This window comes from Perissodus microlepis, chromosome 4 (assembly GCF_051167445.1).
Source record: "Perissodus microlepis isolate ML-2025 ecotype Zambia chromosome 4, ASM5116744v1, whole genome shotgun sequence".
Lineage (NCBI taxonomy): Eukaryota > Metazoa > Chordata > Actinopteri > Cichliformes > Cichlidae > Perissodus > Perissodus microlepis.
Window position 1 is genome coordinate 13,882,307 of NC_140464.1, and position 23,222 is coordinate 13,905,528.

At 40.1% G+C, this 23,222-nt stretch overlaps 1 protein-coding gene and 1 long non-coding RNA gene across 2 annotated transcripts in view; one reads left to right on the top strand and one right to left on the bottom strand.

The window, feature by feature from the left end:
* Positions 1-12,189: 12,189 nt before the first annotated feature.
* Positions 12,190-15,832, bottom strand: LOC146388543 (transcription factor Sox-8). The gene is made up of 3 exons (XM_084925916.1): positions 15,181-15,832; positions 14,579-14,814; positions 12,190-14,484 (listed from the first exon to the last, which is right to left on the bottom strand). Exons 1-3 carry the CDS (start codon positions 15,594-15,596, stop codon positions 13,736-13,738), a joined length of 1,401 nt encoding a protein of 466 aa, XP_084782042.1. The 5' UTR covers positions 15,597-15,832; the 3' UTR covers positions 12,190-13,735.
* An 891-nt stretch (positions 15,833-16,723) lies between these two features.
* Positions 16,724-23,222, top strand: part of LOC146388544 (uncharacterized) — a 36,315-nt gene continuing 29,816 nt past the window's right edge. The window contains exon 1 of the long non-coding RNA XR_014800057.1: positions 16,724-17,008. This is a non-coding gene — a long non-coding RNA (uncharacterized LOC146388544). The remainder of the gene's footprint in view (positions 17,009-23,222) is intronic.

Sequence of the window (23,222 nt, forward strand, 5' to 3'; positions counted from 1 at the left end):
ATATATATATATATATATATATACATATATATATATATATATATATATATATATATATATATATATATATATATATATATATATATATATATATATATATATATATATATATGTGTGTGTGTGTCTCCATGTCAACAAATGCTGTTGCTAAGCACACTGTGGTATAGGAGCACATTAATACCTTTTCTGTTCATCCCCCTGCTCTCTCTTCTTCTCTTCTCACTGAACTTGTCTGGCATCAAAAACTAAAAAACAACAACTACAACAAAAAGCTAAATCTGTGGACTTTGGTCAAACAAAGTCAGTTATGAAGCAGAGCTTAATAACACTGCTATTAATTGCACCTGTGTAATTTTTGTATTTGTTAATAGTAGTATGAATTTTAATGCAATCTACAACAGCTCAGAGGAGCCCGGACAGTGCAATGCATTTTAGAAATTGACATATATTTATATTCAGTTTTGGTTTATTTAACTGCACTTTCTTTTAGATTGCTACAGGAATGAGGCACTAGTCTGATCATTCACAGGGCTGATACACGGATACAAAAAAGCACAAGTGAGCTCAAAGAAACATACCTGATGTGCCGTGTCGCTGGCTTTTCTTTAAATTTTGTTTAAACTCAAAGTTCATTTTTTCCAGTTGCTCCACACTGTGTAAGTGTGCTTGTTGTATGCTTTAAAGAGCTGACCTAAAAGTTTAATGAGGCATCGTCTGACATCAGTGATGCCATTTGCAGAGCCCAGGATATCAGTTTTGTTTGGTAAATGTAACTGAATAATAAAGCTAAGGGCATTAGACAGTGTAGGATTTCTCCACTGAAATCTGTTGGCATACTGTATTAGCACCATTTATATCTTTCCTCAAGCTATTTTCTCTATTTTTAAGGCATATCGTGACTAACAGCCAGTTGATTGTCTTAGGTGAAAGAACATTACATTTCTGCATATGGTGCATTTCCTCATATACATCAAACCCATGTTCTTCTAATGATCCTAAGACATACAGTCACTTCCAGTTATATTTCTATTCAACTCATTAGTCTTATCTAATTGTGATCATCCTCTCTTCTGGTCTGGAACTCGATACTAAACTTGTATTGATTCTTGAGCAAGAATTGAGAATTTACAAAGACCCACCAAGCTCTCACACCTCCAAATCTTTTTCTTTCTTTTATTCTGCCATCCTGTCCATTTAAACAAACAAGTGCAATGTGAGTGGCATCTGTCTCAGCTCTTATTGGAAGCTTTGCCGTGTCTAGTTAGAGGGCAACACCTTTATTTCACCCATTTTAAAAATTAACTGTCTTCAGACACATGAATTAAACAAAGCGCTAAATATCGAGACTTTTTCTGCATTCTCTAGAATGAAATAACAAAATAATAATAAACAATAAATAATAACAGCAATTTTTTTTCCCCAAAATTATTCATACAAATGCAATCTTTTTAAAATTCTCTAGAGTAAAGCTCACCTGGTGACATTTGACCTTATATTCGGTGAATTATGGTTGTGATGGAATATACTAATGCATACTAACATACTAACGCTTTATTTTTAATCCTGTCTAAAATTATTCATCCCCTTTACCTGCATTAGTATTAGGGCATATGTTATTTACAGTTTATGTATTTTAGCAAACCCAGAGTCTGTTGCAGAAGTTCTAGAAGTGTCTAGCGAATTCCTAGTGGGCTAAAAATTCAAGGGAGTTAGTAAAAGCACTTCCAATTGATAGTACAAGGACATCTGCCTTGAGTAAGAAGACAGAGGTAAGAGATGACCTCAGGTCATGTATTCTAGATTGTATTATCAAAACAGATTGGGGTAGGACTCAATAAGCATTTGCTTCCTCCTACTCCTTTTCCAACAGTAAAGGTTTTTGTTTTTTCCATGCAAATAGTTTTTCTCTCAATGATTTCATGTTTATTTTGATTTTTTATATGCCTTAAAGCTTGATGCTTATATGTTTGAAATAAAAATTTGGTTGACTGATGATGTTTCTAAGGATCCCCTGGGCTACAAACCCATATCCAAGCAACTCCAAGCCACTGAAGGTATAATCCAATGAATCATTGATGTTCACTAACAAGATAGGGGCCAAAATTCATGTGTTGAATTTTGTTAGGTGATTAACTACAAGAATTTAAAGGCTGTAACTGCAAATAAATGTGTTTCCACTGGTCAATAAGACAGTGTAAATAGATCTGAAGATTAGTTTTTTGTAAATATGTCAAATAAAATACAAAAGTTATTTAAAAAACGAAACCTTATGTGATTCTTATATTAATAAGAATTCATTTGATTTGTCAAAAGAAAGAAAGAAAGAAAGAAAGAAAGAAAGAAAGACTAATTTGGGGCATAATTGCAGGTAAGGGGCATTTGTAATGTGTGTTTTTGACCACTAAGTGGAGCAACAGATCCCAGAATCAAAATAATTGATTTAAAGTGCTGCAGTGCCATCATGTGGTGACCTGCTTCCTTTCAACAATCTCTCTTGGTACCAGTCATCTTTATGGAACTACATGTATCATTTACAGCATACAGCATGCTTGTGTAAGTGATTACATTGTTGTGAGAGTTAAGCTAAATATTTGCATGAACTGAAGTTTTATTTCACATACGTAGGAGAGGGTCATGTTACTCAGCGGCGACTGGTTTCTGTGGTAACAGGAAGAACAGGTGGAACATAGACTCTTCTTTGGGGAGGAACCTTCTCCAAAGCAACTCATACCACCTGTGCGTCTTAAATTTTCAAGTGAAAAGTGATGATGACACGCAGAGTCCCCAGTTGCAGTTCTGTAAGTTGATCATTTCGTTGGCTTGATTCCACTTTCCCCCTTGTTAAAAAGAGTTCCGAGGTGGGTCAACAGATAGAGTGAGTTTTAAATGTTACAAGAGACTCTGCATCTACTTCCTTTTCTGGTTGGATTAAATGTGCTTATGATAATTCTGGGATTGTAGGATGGTGGATAAACTTAGCATGCTTTAGAATGAAGTAGAATGAATATTTGCACAATTTAATTATTTCAGGTAGGACGTGCAGTCAAATAGCAGCAGCTATGAGGGGCATCTGTGGGAGATTATGTTGGCCCTCGTGCTACAAGTAAATAGGTTGAGCCTCAGCTGTTGTTATGAACTAAAGACCTGGGTGACTGGACAGCTGCAAGGGCCAAGAAAGCAAAAGTTCTTACTGCGCAGAGCAGTTGTCCTCTGTTGGGCTGCTGAACGTTATGATAGCACACAAAGAAAGTGAGAGGAGAAAGCTTTTGACCCCCTGTGATCACAGTCACATATAGATCTGCACATATCAATAGAAAATAGACAACAAAAGAATAAAAACAGCGTTTGGGATCAAAATAAAGCGTGTCTCCTAATAATAAAAACGGTTATATAGCGCATTAAATCTTGCACAAATGCCACTTTGCTGAAATAAAATTTGTAATAGTAAGCTAAACGTATTAACTTTGGAGATTTGATTAAACCAGCATGTGATATGCATGCATCTTCCCTTCCTGTCAGACGCAGTTTGATGATATTATACGACTGTGGTTTATATTTTTACTGAGATGGACCGTAGAACACAAATTACGGGGAAATCCCCTCAATGTTCCAGCCAGGATGCGGCTTGTTTGCTGTCAGGTGCCCTGGAGAGATTTCAGAGCAAAACTGGGAACAGGGAGGGGAGATGGGTAGGGCAATAGAAAGTTTGGCATGAAAAGCCAGTGATACCTCAGTGATGATGATGCCAGTGCACCTTGTGATGAAAGATCATGAGTGATATTTGGAAAGTCCCTGCAGGGCAAAAAGTTTACACAGCAAAGACTATCTATCTTTACCTTGGGGGGGAAATAAGCATCACATTTTAATCATCTTTTGCTTATCTTCACTTTGTTTTTGCTTTTTTTGTTGTTGATTTTTTATGTTTTGATGGGACTGTTCCCTGGGCAGAGAGGGTGACTGAGCTTCATGCAGAGGGAGTCTAGAATTATGGGCATCTGAAAGCTTTTCTGGACTGGGTTCAAGAAGTGCTGACGAAGCAAGACTAAACATCGCAAACCACAGTTGAAAGATCTGCACATGTGCTCGCACCCCCTTCTCCACTCCTGCCACCCCAGGATTAGTCCTGGAAGAGCAGCTACATTTACATGTGTGCAAACACACTCACTTGCTCACTCATGCGCATGCATATGCGCCCTATAATTGGAAAGAAAGAAGCAAAGCTTAGGGAGAGGGGTGTCAAGTGTGATGGGAAAATGAAAGAAAATGCAGATTCTTTACTGACCACAACTACTGCTGCAGCATAAATAAAGTAAGCAAAACCCATTTGCAGTGGGATCAAGTATTATGGGCCCAAGAACAAAGTGTACATTAGTCTTTATTTTGATAAGTAACAAAACCGTGAAGCGCAATATTTTTATTGAAAAAGATTGCTGTGGTGAGATTAAAATCTTAAATGGGTTTATGAAGGTACTTAACCAAGAAAGAAAGAAAGAAATCAAAACAATGACTTTACTTATTGGTGCTAGTTTAGAGAAATTTTAATAAGCAGGTGCATTTATTTACACTCTACCTAGACTTTAATTGCCCAAATCAGCCTGCCTGGTATATTTACCTACAGCTGTTCTCAATGCTGGCTGTTATCAAGCACAGCTGCATTATTATTATTATTATTATTATTATTATTATTATTATTATTGTTGTTGTTGTTGTTGTTGTTGTTGTTGTTATATTTTCCAATTTCTTATGCTTTCCAAACAATACAGATAATCTGAGAGCCTATATTATTCTTTAAAAAAAGACATTATTACATTAAATTTTCTGCTTACTCGAGTGACTTCATCCATTATTGCGAGGATTTCTAACCTCCAGTAACCTTCCCTGCAGCAATGAGAGCACCTCTTCTCAGGGATATCACACAGCAAAACAGGGAAAGGTCTGTTTTAACAAAAACTGACCCTCCCAAACTACAGATCATTTTTCACAGTTGATCAAATAATCCCTGCACATCATCCTACCCCACTTCCAGCACTCCCAGACTGTGAAATGCTCGCTACCTGTGTGTTTCCTTGAAGCAGGGCAATGCTTGAGTCTTAACTTACATGAAGGGTGATGATAATAATATATGCTAGCTCAGTATAAAGAGATCTGAGTCAAATTAGCAGGAGGATAATCAATATCTGTCCAAAATTACAGCACAGTTGCTTTCTAACCAAACCAAATGACTGAAAACAGTGGACACATGAGCTAATGTCATACTGTATGGCTGAAATATAGTTTTAGCGACACACACCATACATGTTTTCATTAGAATGTTTTAGTCTTCCAGCTCATTCCACCTTCCAAAAACCATAAAACGTTTAGGCAGCAACTGGGGCAATGTACCACCGAGTCCCCAGTCTATATAAGGGGTCAAAGTTCAAGCTCATTAGCTGCTACAGTTAATAGTCCCTCCTGCTGGCTAAAAGCACCCTCCTCGGCTCAGTCTTCTTTTTTTGTCTTTCTCATGTGTTTGTCTCAGGCTATTAAAATTTGACACAGGCGTTACTTCGTAGCCATGTGACATCATGGCTCTGTCATTAAGACAAATGGCACGTTTCATTTCTTTTCTCTCTCCTAATGAAGAGTGATGTAGCTCAGTGGGTTGTGACATGTGACCACGAGTGGGGTGTAGGATGACAATGGAGTGTTGTGGAGAAAAGCAAGACCTTTCCCTTTAACTTTTGGCTGGAGAACTGAGAAGATACTGATGAAGGAGACTTTTATCTTTGGTCATGGGGGAATTTTAGCCCGAAGCTTCATCAGAAGTGAAATTTAAATCATTTTATTGAATCTTTTGGTGTGTCTTTTTTTATAAACACACAACAAATGCCACTTAATGGCTGTTCAACCAGGCAGACATTTGATCCTTTTTGAAAACCAGCCGGCCTATTATACAGGCTGCTGCTTCTGACTGTGGATTTACCAACTGAATGCTAACCTTATGCTTATTCCCAGCATTCCTGTAAAGTCAACAAGGCGCCATCAAACGTCATTGTTGTTTCTCTATGAAATATCGTGATTGTAATAGTCGCTGAGCACTGACTGTTGTCGTTGCCGATTTTCAACGTGGGAGAAAAAGAAGACCAAAGCAAACATTCAGGAATACAGGAGTAAAGAACGGAGGGCTGGAAACCATAGAGTGTAGTCTCATCCCTGTCCTGTGTTACTGGCTGTTTGTGGTCAAGGTTTGCCTTTCCAGATGCAAATTCCACCTTTAAACATTTACATACAGTGAGTCATTTCTTCCTCCTTGTACGACTCACACTGAAAAGCACCAAGTTTGGAGTGTCACACTGGTGATGAGCTAGCAAGATCGTAAAGAGTGTCTTCTGCCCAATAATATCTCTTCCTCAAACAGCAAACAGGCTGATCTCATTTTCATTCATGCAAATCACCCTCTGCCTCTGCTGCTCCAAATATAACGCATTTGCATTGAGCAGCATTTGGCTGCTGCAGTTAAATCAGACTGCTGGTCTCCAGCACAGGAGCGTCATCAGATGTGACGCGGTTAGAGCACCTTAAAGTCACAGTTCAGGGTCTTTGCATCCCTTTTTGTCTGTGAGAGCAAGCATCGGTCAGGGACCCAGTGTCGGGTTGGAGGCGCCAGAGCATTGCGCAGCGGGTGACCTCTGCAACCACGGAGGTTTGCTGCTTTCACCATAGCTCAACCATAATGAACTCTGCAAACCACTAAAAGGTTAAGGCACTCGCTCACGATACATGCTCAGTCTGAGTTCCTCCAGCCTTGCTGAGGCTACAGTAACAGGAAAAGGGGTATCAAGCCACAGAAAGTATTGCTTTAAGCTGTAGTTGTGTTTGTTGCAGTACCGTTGTGTTTGTGTGTTGACCAAATGCAGATGATCAAGTTCTCCGGTTTGGTGTCAACCAAACCTAAACTTTGATAATTTTCTGTTGCATAACAGGAAACCCCATAGTGGGGAGGTACGAAGGTTCATGATTCATATTAGAGAGGATCTTTTTGATGCTACCCATTTGTAGCTCTTGCAAGTGGATAATAATCTCAATAATTTATATCAGGTTTTATGCTTATTCTTTGCAGGTGTGTGAATGGAAAAAAACAAAATAGCAAAAAGAGAAAAGAGAAAAGGAAAGATTGAATGAATCCTGGAAGGTTTTGTCATTGAATGCATGTCTCACTATGCATTCAACGTGAGAAACCTGTTTGGAGACGGTTGCTGTTAATACAGTGTGTAGTTCACTTGGAAGCCGAGGTAGGGAGTGCTGTTCACTGTGTGAGGACTGCGATAAGGAGAGAGAGAGCGGTGTACATACCCTTTTCAGCCACTCGCTTTTTAGGTCCTCACACAACACACCTCTGGCCTCATATTGTTTTATTCTTTGACAATAAATTCAGTTACATAATGAACCCCATCCATATCAAAGGCTGAACCAAGGGTAGACTGGCGTGGCTCCAAGCCCACTCAGAACAGGCCCAAACCACATGGGAGAACAAACTCTTCCCTATTTTTTCCTCCCCCCCCCGCCTACCCTGCTCTTTGTCATACCACAAGCGCTATCAAGTGTGAGAGAACAGACATGTGTTGCTGATCATATGCATATTAAATAAATATTGCAATGGTCACCTAATATGTTGCGGTGTACTTTCCATTTCACTATAGGCCCATAAACCAGAAAAAGTGTGGCAAACAACACATGATTTTAAAATGCATTCCCCATGGCACTGCAGTACAGCCATGTGAAAGCTGCAGGCTTATGGGGAATATTAGTGCTAGCTGGGTAAATGGGTTTTGATGGGCTCTGCTGGTTGTGTGTGAATCGCCATGTTTTGCTGGGCGTCAAGATTTGGTGCTCCCACAGAGAGCACTCACACACAGCTCTGCCAACACTAAGCAACATTTAAAACTCTGGTCCTGCTGTCCCTGCTGCACCTTCTGCCAAGCAGCTCTGCAAATAACAAGAGAAACGTTTTTTTTTTCCTTCTTCTTTCTACCTGAGAGTTTCCGTCCTTCTGTCCGCTTCCTCTGAATTCTTTTCCCCCTCTCTCTTTTCGTAGACCGCCGACTTCTTCTTTCCTTTTCACTCTCTCCTCTTGTTTTGTCTCTACCTCAACCACCTCTCCAAATCAATAGCGTTAAAATTTTATGGCAAATGTTCCTCCCACACCCGACATTCCGGGGTCTTGCTGGTGGCTCAGTCTCTCTCTCTCTCTCCCTCTCTCCCTCTCGTCCGTGTCACTGGTAACAGAAGAGTGTAACTTGTGTGGGTGTTGGGGGCTGTGGGACTGGGCAACAATGCAAATTGGGAGGGGGGGAGGCGGGGGATAATTCATCATCCTTAATTATATCAGCCAGAAAATAAATTCCCTAGTTGGCATGATAATTTTGTATTAACCATTGATTACAATTAAGTTCCTGCGTATGTCACTTTAAATGACAGAAAGCTCTAAATAATGTTTATAATAACATTTTTATGGTAGCTTAAAGGGCCATAATACAATAAATCAATACATCTACAAAATAATCTACATGCAGAAGCAGAAGATTTGCCATAAGTTAAACTTTAATTTCGCATATTTTAGAAATGTTTTGTCAACCATTAAAAGTTGTTTCATTGAGACAGTAAACTCACTCACAGCATGGGACTCAGGATGCAGGAAGGGAAAAAGGTTTAGATGAGATAACTTCAAGTAAAGATGGAGAAAGTACATGATGATGGAATGATTCCACAGTTCAACAAAAGCAGAAAGCTGTGACAATGAAAACACAGCCTCAGTTACTAATCAACAAGTCTTAAAGCTGTGGAAACAAGATGAGCAGCTATGCTGCCACCCCATTCACAATTGCGATGTGCCAAGAAAAGTGAAAAGGAGAGAACAAATGAAAAAAGAAAGTGAAAGACTGTGGACAACTGTTCAGGGAACAGAACATGACCAGATGTCAAACTGTTGCTGTATTTTTTCGCATTTCTTTATTTCTTAAAAAAAGGAGAATGTTCCACCTGTGGTAAAAGATATCACTAATATAATTTCAGAGGGCTGACAAAGCCCAATTTTAATAATATCTTTTTCATTATTTTGAATAATATCTAACCTTTTTTATGCTTTTATCAGAATTAGAATTTGTTGTTTTTTTCCAAATGTGAAATTCATAACAGGAGAAAGTTTCATTAATCAGAAAAGTAGTAAAAGTAACCTGACATTCTCTGACTCTCCCTGGTGCAGTAATCCCTCCCATCTGGCGCTCCAAGCAGGTTGAAACAGACACAGAATTATTTGCAAATACTTTTAGACCCAGGTCTGATTATCTTTTCAGTAAACAACTGTAATCAGACACTCCATTGAGACATTTTTACTTCAGAATGTTTTTTTTTTCTTTTAATGCCCGACTAAAGAATAGATTAAAAAATTTGCGATTAAAAAGTTTTCAAAGAGCTTAATTTACGGATCCTTCCTAATTTACCGAGAAACATTCCAGTACCTAAACTGCAACTTCATAAACATTTAAAAAATGTTTTTGAATTTCAAACTTCTGTTCTTTTTTTTCTGTACTTATTCTGTTCTCGGTTGAGTAGTTGCAGCATCAAAAAAAGAAAGGTTGAAGTAAGCATTGCCGGCCAATCTTAGGTGACCTTGGTGGAGCCGGCATCAATTTAGTGCCATTTAGAAAACCTTAGTGTTGGCACTGTACCTTCTTCAATTCCTTTCTGCGCTGGCCCATCTGTGAGGAATTGGGGAAGTTAATGTTGGTTCTGTCTGCCACTCTGTTTTACTTGGCCTGGCGATCCCAACAAATACAGGACACACCAATAATAAAATAGATTCCTCTATTCGATGAGAAAAACAGGGAGACAAGACCGAATAAGCCACGGGGAATCGTTTACTTGGGTGGAGCTGCTAAAGTTTAGTTGAAATTGTTTGTTTTGGAAGCAGCGTGAGTTACTGAAGTAAACAAGAGAGCCCGAGAGCTTTTCTTTAAAAACATGTCATATGCCATCTTGACTTAAACTGGTTTATGCAAATACGCAGCTGATGTAAAATTCACAGTAAAATAAACTCAAGCAGCGTGGCTCTGTCCTCAAGTCTTAGAGATAATACCTGATTTTATGACAATGATAAATAAATTGTTGTGAAAGCAAAATGTAATAAAGGGGTTAAAAATACACAACTTAATCTGCCCTATAACTCAATTCATTTTTATCATTTTGTGTAGGAAGTATATTTGCTTGGTTTGCAAGGCAAGAGAAAATGCCATCAGTGATGAGGTATGAGATAAATGCATGATTAAGATTTGGAGAACTTAAAAGAAACTCAGTACATCAATTGGAATGAGGCTAGGCGGATTCGGCGGCGGGCAATAACCGTGCTTTATGTCCACTCCATTTCCCTTGCAAATCAGCCTCACATTCTTAGGGTTTTCACAGTTCCCAGCTCCCCTTTTTCCCTCCCCCAAAACATGCCCTGAGTCAGCCAGGCTCATTAGGCAGGATGAGACTATTACCAGGCGAGTTATCCCAGTCTGAACAATGGGATGTGGTCAGGTGGTAGAAGCACCAGTTTCACTCGTTTCATCTTGCTTTCCCCTCATGTCCCCTGGGTCCGAGACCACGACTTCGACTTTGGCAAATAACGCTCTTCCTCCATCAACAATTAAATTGACAGCTGGAATGCAGCACAGACTCAACGCTGCAAAATGAATGTGCATTATATTTTATTTTCATTTCCAGTTCCTGCATGAATGCGCATGTGGACTGACAGGGTTTGTGTCAGTGTGCGCACGAGGATATCTGCATGCTGTTGAGCTATTTTTGTGCATTAAGTAGGTTGGACACATACCTATGAACTGCTTTTACTGAAAGCTCTGATTGCGACACAAAACTGTTCCATGCGATTTCCTTTTTTGGTTTGTTTATTAATTCAGTGTATTGTGCTAATGTAGCTCGCAGTAAAGTTCCCTGCTGCACTTCACTTTTTCAGTTATTTACAGTAGGGCTTTTCAAGAGGCCCAATCAGAAACTGTGGACAAGTTCCAGGGAAACAGGACCCAAGCACCCTGAAGAGCCTTTTTGCCTCACTTTTATTCACTCCTGTTCTTTCTCAAGAGTTCCTCCTGAAAGTATTTGGCAAACACTTGTGAAAAAAAAAGAGTTTCAGGGAAGAAAAACAACAAGTCGTTCTTGAGCCACCCACACCCCATCTGCTGTGGTATTATCTTCTTTTATTATCTACAGATTATGTGCGCTGATATTATTTCTGCAGTTTGGTCTGCTGGTCATTGTGGTTGTTGTTCTTGTTGTTTTTTGTTTGTGGAGCACTGTGATATGAGACAGCGACAGGGAGGGGAGGGGTCCTCCACCATGTGCATCTAATCGTCCATTCAGGACCCTCTTAATGGCTTGTCAGTTCCCCTTGCCCTTCCATTTTCTGTCCAATTAATTCCTTTCTAGCTGTCCGGATAAAGGGACACAATGGGGCCCCTCCACAGCATAATGAATCATTAAAATTCAGCAGCGCGGCCCTGGCACTTGGCTTCTCCCTGGGCTGGTTAGGGACGGCTGCTTGGCATGCATGCCAGGGCCAACTTAAGCATTCTACCCACTGGACCAGCGTAGATAGGATCTCTCCCCATTCCTCTCATTTATGGTTTAATGGGTAAAAAATCATAAATATATATTTGTGAAGATAGCTATTCTGATATATATGACTACAGGCACATATGAAATGCTGGAAAAATCTCCGGTGCAGTCCAAAGGTTCTGAAAGTGGCAGAAGTAATTATAATAAGATGCTTTTTATGGTTTTTGTTTTTACATATAACATTACACGCTACGTTTAAATTTCAGAATAAAGGCTCATGAGTTCTTAAAGCAAAATATTATTTTTGTTATTTATGTAAACACAATTCAGCGCATGATCGGAGCACAATCCAATTAGATTTACTGTGAAGGGATCACAGGGAAAATAATGACTCTATAAAAGTCTCACTACAGCTATAGCAAACAGTACAGATGTTAGACAAGGAGTCTAACAGCTGGTGTTCGGCGAAAAGGCAAACCCAACAACACGGCGTGCTTCTGTTCAGTTAATTCTTTTTTTTTTTCCAGTTTTGTTTTTTGTTAAGAACAAAAACATCGGAAACCATATGTGAATCCAAAAAGGAAGGACGAATACAAGTATCAACAAAAAGTTTTTTATTAAAAAAAAAAAGTCAGCGCATGAGTTAGCTGTGCATGTGCGAGTGAAACTCTAGTTAATAGAACAACAATTCTTTTCACAGCCTCTCTCAAAAACTGATACACCATAAAGATACAAAACACAGTTCTGCGGACAAAAGCATGATTCTCTGTACGTTTCACATACAGCATGTCACACAACATTACAAACCAAGGCTGTAAGGAATGATATCAAATTAAGGACATAGCCAGAAGCAAGGTAACTGTTGGAGTCTCTGGTGTTGATTACCGATTGTGTGCTGCCCGGAGTTTGTTAATAATTCCTTGTCATATAAAAATACTGACAATAAGCATTAGAAGGCACAAAAATGTTTTATGCGACTGCAGCAGTGAGTTGGCACTTAATGGTTGATGATAAACTGGCAAATACTCGCACACTTAATTTCACTTTTAAACCCTAAATTCTCTTATTTGAGAAAAAGTTAAAAGATGAATTTCGGTTTAAAAAAACAAACGAACCAAAAAACATATAGTTTGTGTCACGGGTTATATATGCAACTTTTTCCCAAGGAAATGGCTCGCGCATGCATGTGCATGTTTGACACCACATTATCTCCCTGACACACCAACGCGGATGCATGTACGTAGACGTAGTCTTGTGTTGTCCATCGACATATACACGAGATCCAGCTGACATGTCACTCAGAGTGTGTGGTGTTATTTTACCCCATTTCCTTTAACCCTAGATCATGACTAATCGCAATTTGCCAAGCATAGATTTCAGACACCTGTTCTGTCCTGTGCGAGTCTGTTGGTCCCGTCTGTTTGTGTGCAACTTGGAATGGAGATGTTTCTGGAAAAATTGGTCTTTAACTGAATAATATCAAACACGGCACTTGTACCACCTTATTTACCTAGTTTTCATTGAAAGCCAAACAGTACTCTAAATAACCAAACCCACATTATATGTGTTCATCTACTTAAGAACAAAACCAAATAATGCATGAACATAAATAGATATAAGACTTTTATGCCAAAATGACACTAGATTCATAGGAGCCAGTTATTTAAGACTGATCCACTGATGCAAACAGTGTGCGGCGACATGGCTCTGGCCGTTAAGTGTTACTGAAAATGCACATTATAGGTCATGTGTACATTGACAGAGTTTGGCCAAACCATTTCAGTCCTGCACGATTCAGCGTCAGGCCTTTTCTTTACCTCAAGTGTGCACACACATGCAATCTTTAACTGGAAAGAAGGGTGTACAGGATGTAGGCGTAGGCGATATGTCCTCATGGAGGAGTCTGGCTCACCAACAACACAATTTCTCTTTGTGTAAAAAGTCTGTACAAGTGTGTTTTCGTCGCAACAATAAAACTCTGTATAAAATCAGCAGGCACTTTTTTCTCGTCTGTCTCAGGTTCAAATGGTCACATTTAGCCTACTAGCCCCTACGCACACTACTCCTTCTCCTCCTTACTTCCTTCGTTAGTAGTGCATCGATCTGAATGAGTCTCCAGTGCGAACGGGCTGTTTCTGTACTCTTAAGGTCGAGACAGTGTGGTGTAGACCGGCTGGTCCCAGCTGGATGCGTTGGGGCTGTGAGGAGGAGCCATGGACAGACTGTTGAGGATTGGGCTGCTATAGGGCCGCCTGGATGAATGGAAGTAGGGATACTGATAAAGGCTAGAAGGATAGCTAGAGTAAGGGTTGTAATAGTTGGAGCTCTGAAGGTCAGTATAGTCACACTGGGAGCTGGAGAAAGAGGAAGCGGCTGAGGCAGCTGATGTGGCTGATGTGACACAAGCCTGGCTACTGTACGAGCCGTAATCAGAGTGTGAGGGCGAGCCGTGAGAGTGCTCGTTGTAATGGCTGGGGCTCAGTTGCTCTGTTTTAATATGGAGACGGTGCTGGCCCACCTCACCGGTGGAGGGAGAGGAGGAGGACATGGAACTCTTTCGGCTCCACGTTGACCCGTTGCTGCTTGTATGGCTGTATGAGGAAGTGTAAGCGCTGCCAGGCAGTGGAGCCTGGCTGTGGCTGTGGCTGTGGTCTGAGGAGCCTGAGGCGTGGCCATTGAGCGGGAGGTACTGGTCAAACTCGTGAACGTCAAAGGTCTCCATATTGCTGATGACATCAGTGCTGAGCTCAGAGATGTCTACATTGCTGAAGTCAATGTTTTGCCTGCTGCTGTCAACAAGTCGACGGCCTTCATGTTTCAAATCCTGCTTCACCCCATGGTGGAGGTCTGTTTTAGGAGTAGTGGGTGGTGTAGGTGGACCATGGGGCTGTCCTGAAAAAAAGAGATGTAAATCAGAAATGAAGGTTCGTCACTTCAAACACAAAATTATCTCAAGAATTAAACAAATTAGCCGCAAAGTACATACCTGCATGGTCAGGATGGTGGTGTCCATCACTCATTCCTCCCAGTCCTCCCATCCCTGGTTCAGCTTTGTACATGTGATGAGCCAGTTCTGCTCCAGAATCTGAGTCGCTCTGGCCTGGTTTCACATTCTTCCGTCTTCGAGGCTGGTACTTGTAGTCTGGATGATCTTTCTTGTGCTGAACTCGAAGCCTCTCTGCTTCATCTACGAATGGCCTCTTTTCACTCTCTGAAAGCAAGCTAAGGTAGAAAAATAAATAAATAAAATAGAGAAAATTATTGAGCTGAAGTAAACAAAGACACAGTTGTTAAATTTAAAGTTACTTTAGCGCTTTTGTTTCCTAGAAAAACGTCGAGAAAAACACGCATTAAAAGATGTTTTCTGTCTTGGTTTGTTCAAAAAATCTATTTATTTCCAAATCATTTCACCAAATACAACAAAAGAAAGCGTTATAATATTATAATCATGTCCGTGTTCAAAACTCCAGCCACAGCGTCGTTTTTATGTTACTTTACACTTACATAAAATATTCTTGAATTTCTCTACACCCCAATCTACATACATAAATATATATAATTTTATTGGAAATATATATTTTTTCTTACCGCCAAAGTTTCCCCAGGGTCTTGCTCAGTTCTGCGTTGTGCAGGTGTGGATACTGATCCGCGAGCTTTCTGCGGGCCGCTTGCGCCCAGACCATGAACGCATTCATGGGTCTCTTGACGTGAGGTTTACTCTTCAGGGATCCGTTCCCTCTCACGGGCATTGGCACCAAGGACCAGTCGTACCCCTTTAGGACCTGAGAGACGGCATCTCGTATACACGCAGGGAACCTTTCATCATCTTCGGAGTCCAGTTTCTTGCCCATACCGGCGAGCAGGGATCCTTGACCATCGGAGCCTGTCGGCGAGGACGGAGCATCGGAGTCGGACTCGTCCTGGGACATGGAACTGTTTGTACCCGATGGACTGCATGGCTGGTCACCGACACACTTGTCATGCTCCTCCGTCATTTTTAACATTATTTGTTCAGTCCTTTGGAAATGAAAATTCAGATGTTGCCACTGAAGTTCAAGCCTTCACCAAATTGGCCAGTGCGCTTTTGCGCGCGTTGCGCCAAAGTAAATTCCTTTAACAGTTTCAGTCAGTGCGAGCCTGTTGTTTTTCCCCCGCTTTCCTGTTTGTTTGCCTTGTTGTCCCGGGCTGTCGTGGAGGGGGGTGCTGTCGTGAAACTTGTGGTTCTCACTGTGAGCTGAAGTGCTGCATGTTAGAGCAACTTGAGTTGGAGTTTTAAAAGCGTCACTCCACCTTCGGCCTCTGGTTGGCTGGAACAAATCGCTACTTTCTCCTCATTGGTTCAGGATCTATGTGGGCTTCATTATGATAATGACTTTTTAATCGGTGGCACAATTCTGTTTTTGTTAATTTATTCACGAGGTGTGACAAGCAGATATTTCACAAATTGCGCATTTCTACAATAATTTCTGAACTCAATATGAAAAGCATCTTCATTGTGTTAATGTCAAAATAACCTGACACATTATTGATTGTATACTTTATGATACAGAGTTATATATTTTTTATTTTTATATTTCTATCATATTTATTCAGATCGGATCATCAAAAGATGTTGCATGCACAGAGTAAAAAGAGAACTTTTGTATAATCTGACAAAAACAATAGTATGAGGCGCTCAAAAATGTTTTGAAACGTGGAATAGCTCAAAAAAATCTTACTTGGCATATTACATCAGGTCTGACAGACTCTCCAGTCAAATTCACAGCAATAGGGTGACACCCTCCACAAGATTCAACTGATGGGTTTCTCTTTCTTTTTGCATAATACATGTGCTCTTTTAAAACTCATGCAACAATATTTTTAGCGCGATCATCACACGATACCAAGCCTTTCAGATCTTTTTATTTAAATTACTTGTCTCCACACGAACTTATAGGAAAAACTAAATTTGAATCTAAACAAATCATCAAGTCTCATCCCAGAACACACCAAAAACAAAGGTTAAAAAGTTTGATAATAAACTGCAGCCCAACTGCAACTTTGACAAATGCTCCAACTTTAGACACGGAAGTTAACGTGTCCCGTTTGTTTGTGATCCATAATTCACTTCTCATCTCCAGTGAAGCATGCTTTTTACGACACAGAAGATACTGAGAGCAGAGAAGATAAGAGTGTAGATTGAATCACAGCCTTTGTTAAAGGTGTCTTTGTTCATATATTGTGGGATGATTTTTATCACTGGCCTCCCCATGAAAAGACAAGGTATGTTTGTGCTGGACGGCAGTTTGCTTTGCTCAATGCACACTGCAGGTGGCTGAGGGAAGAGGAGAGCTTGTAATGTGGAAATAATAGAAACTGTGGCTTGGTTATACAGACGCTGTTTTTCAGTGTGAAAGGTGATGGCTTGCACAGAAAGGTAAGGAGTTTTTATTGTTTGTTCTTTTATTATTAGCAATGTTTTTTTATTGTGACTTTGTATTAACCTTTAGTGTTCAGTGTATTGTGTTTGAAGGACAATGACTGCATGGTCCATGCAACACAAAATAAGCTTGTTTTCCTTGAAAGTATAATTCACAGTTGATATAGTTAAACTGTGTTGCTCTGGCTTGAGCTGTCTTACTTTCTAGCAGCTGCTTTGAAAACACTTAGCTGGATCAAGTTCAGAGTTTGTGTGCGTGTGTGTGTGTGTGTGTGTGTGTGTGTGTGTGTGTGTGTGTGTGTGTGTGTGTGTGTGTGTGCATGAATTCAGACAGACAGGACAGCATCTAGCTTTCAGATGAGAGTGGCTGTGGCCTGTTTCTCTTGTAACACACACAGAAAAGTATTAAATATGCGCTGCTATTTTTTGCATGTATAGATTCAATTATATTTCTTCATACTAATTTTAGTTATTCACCAGTTGCTCGCTCTGGTATAAAGTTGCTCTTATTGTTAACAGCTAAGTAGAAAGATCCACTGGCACAATTATCAGTAACATCTTGTCAAGTCTCATGAGGTTTAATTCTTGTCACATTTTGACTATTTGAACATCCCCTCTGGATTTCCAATCAAATCATCTCATCTGGGTAACATATAATGCTGTAAAATCCTTCCTCTAATACACCTTTGAAACTGAATCAACTGTTCCTAGCTCAAGTCCCACCTTCCAACCAAATTTCATGGAAATTCATTTGCCCGGGCTGAGGTATCCTGCAGAAAGACAAACAAACAAGCAAGTAGATTTCAGTAAGTGTGATGTAGTTCCAAAAGTACTTTATTTGGGTTTTTATTTCTGGGGAAAATTAAGGGATCCATTGTGTTGTAATACCATTTTAATAGCTCCATGTTGACGTAAGTGTGACGCTAAACATATTAAAACTCACTTTAGCATTTAATGAAAAGGCAGAAGAAAAATAAATTCCAAGCAACTCGCACTGACATGACTCTTCAATCATCTGCTCACAGGTATGACAGTGAGTGTAAATCAGCACGAGTCCAACATGAGTGGCAGCTGCCGTCACTTCCCACTTAGCTCTGGGATCGTATTCGTTTTTGGGGTAGACAGCAAGAGACAGAAAGGAGGAGACAGACTTAAACAGACTCCAGCCTTCCCTCTTAATGTCTGCCTGTATTGTGGGGAAAAACTCTGGTCAGAGTTTGTGGGCTTTGGGCTCTTGATTAGAAAAGGAAGAAACAACAGAGGAGAGGCAACCGCGCATGAACCTTAAGTGTCCTAAAGAATGAAGGAAGGTTTTAATTTTCCTATTTTTGTGAGCTTCATCTCAAAAGAAAGACCCGGGTAAAGATTTTCAGACTTTTGCAGAGCATGTTGGCCAATTTCTCCTGGGCCTCAGTCACTTCTACCCCACATGTAAATTATACTTTCTGGCTTCTAATGTGCATACAAAATTAAATTACACAGTCACCCACAGGAATCTTGCTTCCTTTGGTCTCTGCTTCTGTGTTTTAATACAGTTAGGCACATTTCTTTGTTCAAGCCAAGTTATAATGCTGAGCAGTTAAATTGGCATAAATTGCCACAGTATTGACATGATTCTGAAGTTCATCTGGTCATCAGGTCCATAAATACCATATATAAAACATTTAAAACCATATTTTTCTGTGCATGACGTGTAAATCCTGCAACACTGGAATCTTAAAACAACTTCTTTATAATTTCCTACATGAGGATAAGCTCTCTTTGCAGCCACCACAGCATCCTAAACCTAACCCAAAACAGCAGGCCTTCATTTTGTCTAATAATCTCCTTGATTGCACTCTGAGTCAGTTTAAACTTGGTGAACTGTGAAGACTGGCATGCCCCCCATCTCACCCAGTCAATCCCAACCACTCCATAACCACATGTGGAGCAAACTCCTGGGCTACTAACAAACCATATTTCACCCCTGCACCGCATCAACCAGACCACTTTTCTTTGGTTTCACACTCTTTAGGGCAGAATTTACAGTTGTAGCAAATGCTAATGGAAGGCTAAGATGCAGGTTTTGGACATTATTTATTAAGTTATGAAATCTAACATTTAACATGTCTGGGGAAGTTAAAGGATACATACACTTTTACATCTTTAAGCCAAAAAGATGCAGATTTTTAGTTAGGTTCACACACAGTAAAGCAAACTCTCAGTGACGGATGTACGCACTGTTTTCAGATTCATTGCTACTCATCACACCTCCTCTGAAACCGTGTAGTGGTGGATGTTTTCCATTTTGGTCTGCAGCCAAATGTATTTTCCAGGTTGTCTACTTAGCAAGGTCAAAGACCCGGGGATGCTTGACTCCACTGGTTCCAATCACAGTCCAACCCCCATGACAGCTGCTGCGCGTTAGGTCCTCCCATTGACCTCTGACCTCACACTATCCTAAATTCATTCTATTAAAATACCATAATGTGGGGTTTACTGGACCAATTGCAGGTTTTATTTAAACCTATTAGTAGATGCAGAAAGGTGGAGGTGAGGGGTTGCAAAGAAAGGAGTTTTGAAGAGATGTAAGGGGGAGTGTTTGAAACTGAAGGAAACAATTAGTCCAAAACATCTTTGGGTGTGTTTGGCCTTTGGCCACTCTCACATTTTAATGTCAGGAGCATAAAAAGAGCTCAAGTGTTTCCAGATTATTTGCTGTGTTTTCTCCCTGACACATAACTGCTTAGTGAGGCAGTGGTTTTGCTTGCGATAGTTGTATATGTTCATATGAATTAGGGATTATGAACAGGGAGGTTTTGGAAGTGGTTGCAGTAGCCTGTTGGGAAGAATTATTTTAAACAGTTCCTCAGTCTCTTGTCATTCGTAGGCCTTTTTGGAAATCTTTGATCTAAAAGCTGTTAGTAGGTATCCTGGTTGTGTGACTCAATTCATGTGCAAGCTTGTGAAGTACAGAAAAGTTGTGACTATCAGCATAATAGTTTCTTAATATTGGGTAAAGGTGAAGCTCTAGGTCGATTCCAGGAGAACAGATCAGTAAACTTTCATTTAATCTTACACATGCACAGTAGAAATGTCCATTCCACATTATTTTCTTCTGAAATAACAGCCTAACTGCTTAGATGCTCGGATCGGACAATATTTCACATATCTTTTCTCAGTATTTTCCCAGGAGGAGTGAGGCGGTATGTGGGTTCCTTTTTTTACACTTTGTGATCTATACCCCCATCATTCTTTCTTTCTTTCTTCCTTGACATCTTCAGGGCATATGTTCTGAGTAAAACTTGTGGTGTGCTCAGTTTTCCACATTGTCTACTTTTTTGATCCTTGATTCTCATAAATCATCTCCCTAATTTGCTTGAGAATTAGATGGTGCGGGACATGTAGACATTAAGAACAGGACTCAGGGGCGGCGAAAGAACAGAAAGCCCACCCCTTGACTTTACGGGAAATGAGAGCCTGTTCCACAATACTAAGTCTATTTAAAAGAGTTGTCTGGCTGTGGGGCCTTTGCCTCATCGTGCTATGATAACTGCGGTCCATTGTTTTTATTTACAGATAATTAAAACAAGAATAAAAAACCCATTTTCACTCTTGATTTTTATGTCCCTTTTACGAGCACAAGACTGCACTGATTTTTGCACGCATGCAAGTGCACAAAGCCAGTGTGCAGCACAGTGCACACACACTAACCAGAGTGAAACCTAAATCTCTTGTGTACAATTCGCATAATTTATAAGCTATTAAAACGATTATTGGTGAAGTGGATCAAATTCTCCAATTAGGCTTTTAGTGCAACAAGCCAAGACTTTCAGTGTTTATGAGCGGCAGTTAGTCTGCATGTCTCCAGCCTGTCTGCAACCTGATTTTGCAAAAACTTTTTAAAAAAAGCGCATAAGCACACCTGCTCCTAACCGCATGAAGAAGTAGTGTGTTGTGATCATGTTGATGAGCTTTATAGTATGTGATGTTACAGCCCTGAGGGTATTCCCATGGCTTGATGTGGATTCACTTAATGTGCAAGTGAAAACTGGTTGGTGCTACAGGATTTACCGTCCCCACAGGGCTCATGTCAGAGAAATTGCAAAACTCCTTTCACGAACTTCAGTTGGACTTTACTTTCAGCCTCGTTCAGAGTAAATAGATTTGGATACTTCTCACCCGGCGTATCGACGGCTGAAGTAAACAGTGGACTGACGGCCTTCCCAGATAGCAAAAGACTCTGGGGCGGATCCGGTCAGGAGTCGCTGTCTGGGTACGCTCACTACAGATGATGGTGGCCACAGTTTTTAAGGTTCCCTTAGGGGTTAAAATATAAAACACTGCAAAAATATTTAGTTGACATATATTCTGTCCTGATTTATTGCTAGGTGATGATTTTATTCAAATATGCTAAAATATAGTGTGTACAAAAATGTAGTAGGAACACGTTTGCTGTGGCATCTAAATCTAACGACTAATGTCTAAAGTTAATGTTTTTGATCTCTCTCAGCTGACTAAAACATCTTTGTTCTATAGCGGCCCCGTAGCTAGTCTTATTCACTTGAATTGCTCAGGGCTAAGAACAGCGCAGACAGTTGGTTGCAGTCTGCAATCTACTGACATCTAGAGATGATATTTTACCCTTTGTAACTTTAATTAGTCATTCAGGTTTGTCTGAATGGACCAGGGGATCAGTGTTGTAGCACGTAAACGACCAGCATATACAGATCATAAATTAGCCACACACAGCAAAGAGCCAAAAACTAACTTCAGGTGCTCCCTTATTCACAAGAGCTTGCCACAACAGGGTAATGCCGGCTGTTTGATTGCCAGTTTTTTGTTGTTTTTTTTACACTGGATGCAACCTACAAATGATTTGGATCTCCTCTTGGGAACAAACTGGGAAGCTTTCACTTGTTAGGTGAATATGTAAAGCACTATACTGTGAAGCCACTACAAACAGCACAGCGTAAGCCAACAGAAAAAGGAATCCTGCACATCTGTGAAAGAGCGCCTCCTTTTTGTTGTTAGTTTTTTCTTTGTTTGTTTGTTTTTTTGTTTTGTTTTGAGTTTTTTGCTCATTTACCTTGTGTGACACGTCGTGCCATATAGGTTCCCTACTGACGGTTACACAGACATCACCCGCCTCAGGCAAGGAAAGAAGGAAGCAATTGCCAACCGTTTCCACTGGTTATAGGTTGCAGGGTATTTCCTGGTTACCACTTCACTATTTCTAACTGTTTGGCTGCCTGTTGCAAACATGCAAAGCAACAAAGTGAAATGAAGTCATGTGTAATATTTAGGCTCACTCTCACAGTAAACTTGAAGTTAAACATGGATGTGACGTACAGTGAAGGTAAAGCTGTTGTTCTGTTGAACATATGGGTTTGTATGTATGTGTGCTCTGGTCAGGTGCTGGTGGTGTCCACCTTCATAATACAGCGTGGGAAACCAAGGTCATCGAGGTCACTTCCTGTTCACTCTGAATAGGTGCAGAGGTGTATTTTGGGACAGAAGAGTCAGTGGGAATATTTGTGTAGCAGGAAGGATAGGGCTTTTTAGATGGTCATTAAGTCTGATGTTTTCAGAAGAATTTCACTTTCTCCTAACTTTTTCCCTTTTTAAATATTTCATGTTCTGCCTTTGGTTATTTTCTCTAAATATGACTATTTGCTTTTATCTAATAAGTTATATGTGTTTTGTCTCCCTAATAATTAACCTTTTAAGAGTTTTGTATGGCTCAGATCACTTCAGGCCACTGTATCACTTTTGATGAGTGTTTACCCTCAACTCACTGGTGACTCTGTTCAGCTCTGAGGGTTATCAGTGTGGAGATGAAATTACATATTAGCTGAAGATGGTCAAATCACCAACATTTGATTCCACTCAACACACTCACCTTGGATTACCTCTGTGTTTGTTTGTTTCAGTGCTCTTTGCCTGTTGGTTCAGTCACTTTTTCCTTCAAAGATAATGATTTCTAAATATTTTGATCTAAATAACAGTAGGATTTTTAAGACGAATGTTTTCAGTTACACTTATTACTAGTTATCTGTCTATTTTAGCAAAATTAAGAAGATATACTTTTACTTTACCACTTTTTGCCTGCTAATGACCACCCCAGGACAGCTTTGGCTGCATTTAATGCAGCGTATAAATCTACCCAACTACAGGGTCCTTATGGTGATGTGCAAAAATTAACTTCCTCTTGTGGATTATATAAAGACCC

Bases quoted from the DNA above. Each gene is read 5' to 3' on its own strand.
- LOC146388543 (XM_084925916.1), bottom strand. From the start codon at position 15,596: ATGTTAAAAATGACGGAGGAGCATGACAAGTGTGTCGGTGACCAGCCA. The intron at 14,815-15,180 runs GTAAGAAAAAAT...TTTCTACCTTAG, and splicing joins ACCCTGGGGAAACTTTGGCG to CTTGCTTTCAGAGAGTGAAA. The intron at 14,485-14,578 runs GTATGTACTTTG...TCTTTTTTTCAG, and splicing joins CCACCATCCTGACCATGCAG to GACAGCCCCATGGTCCACCT.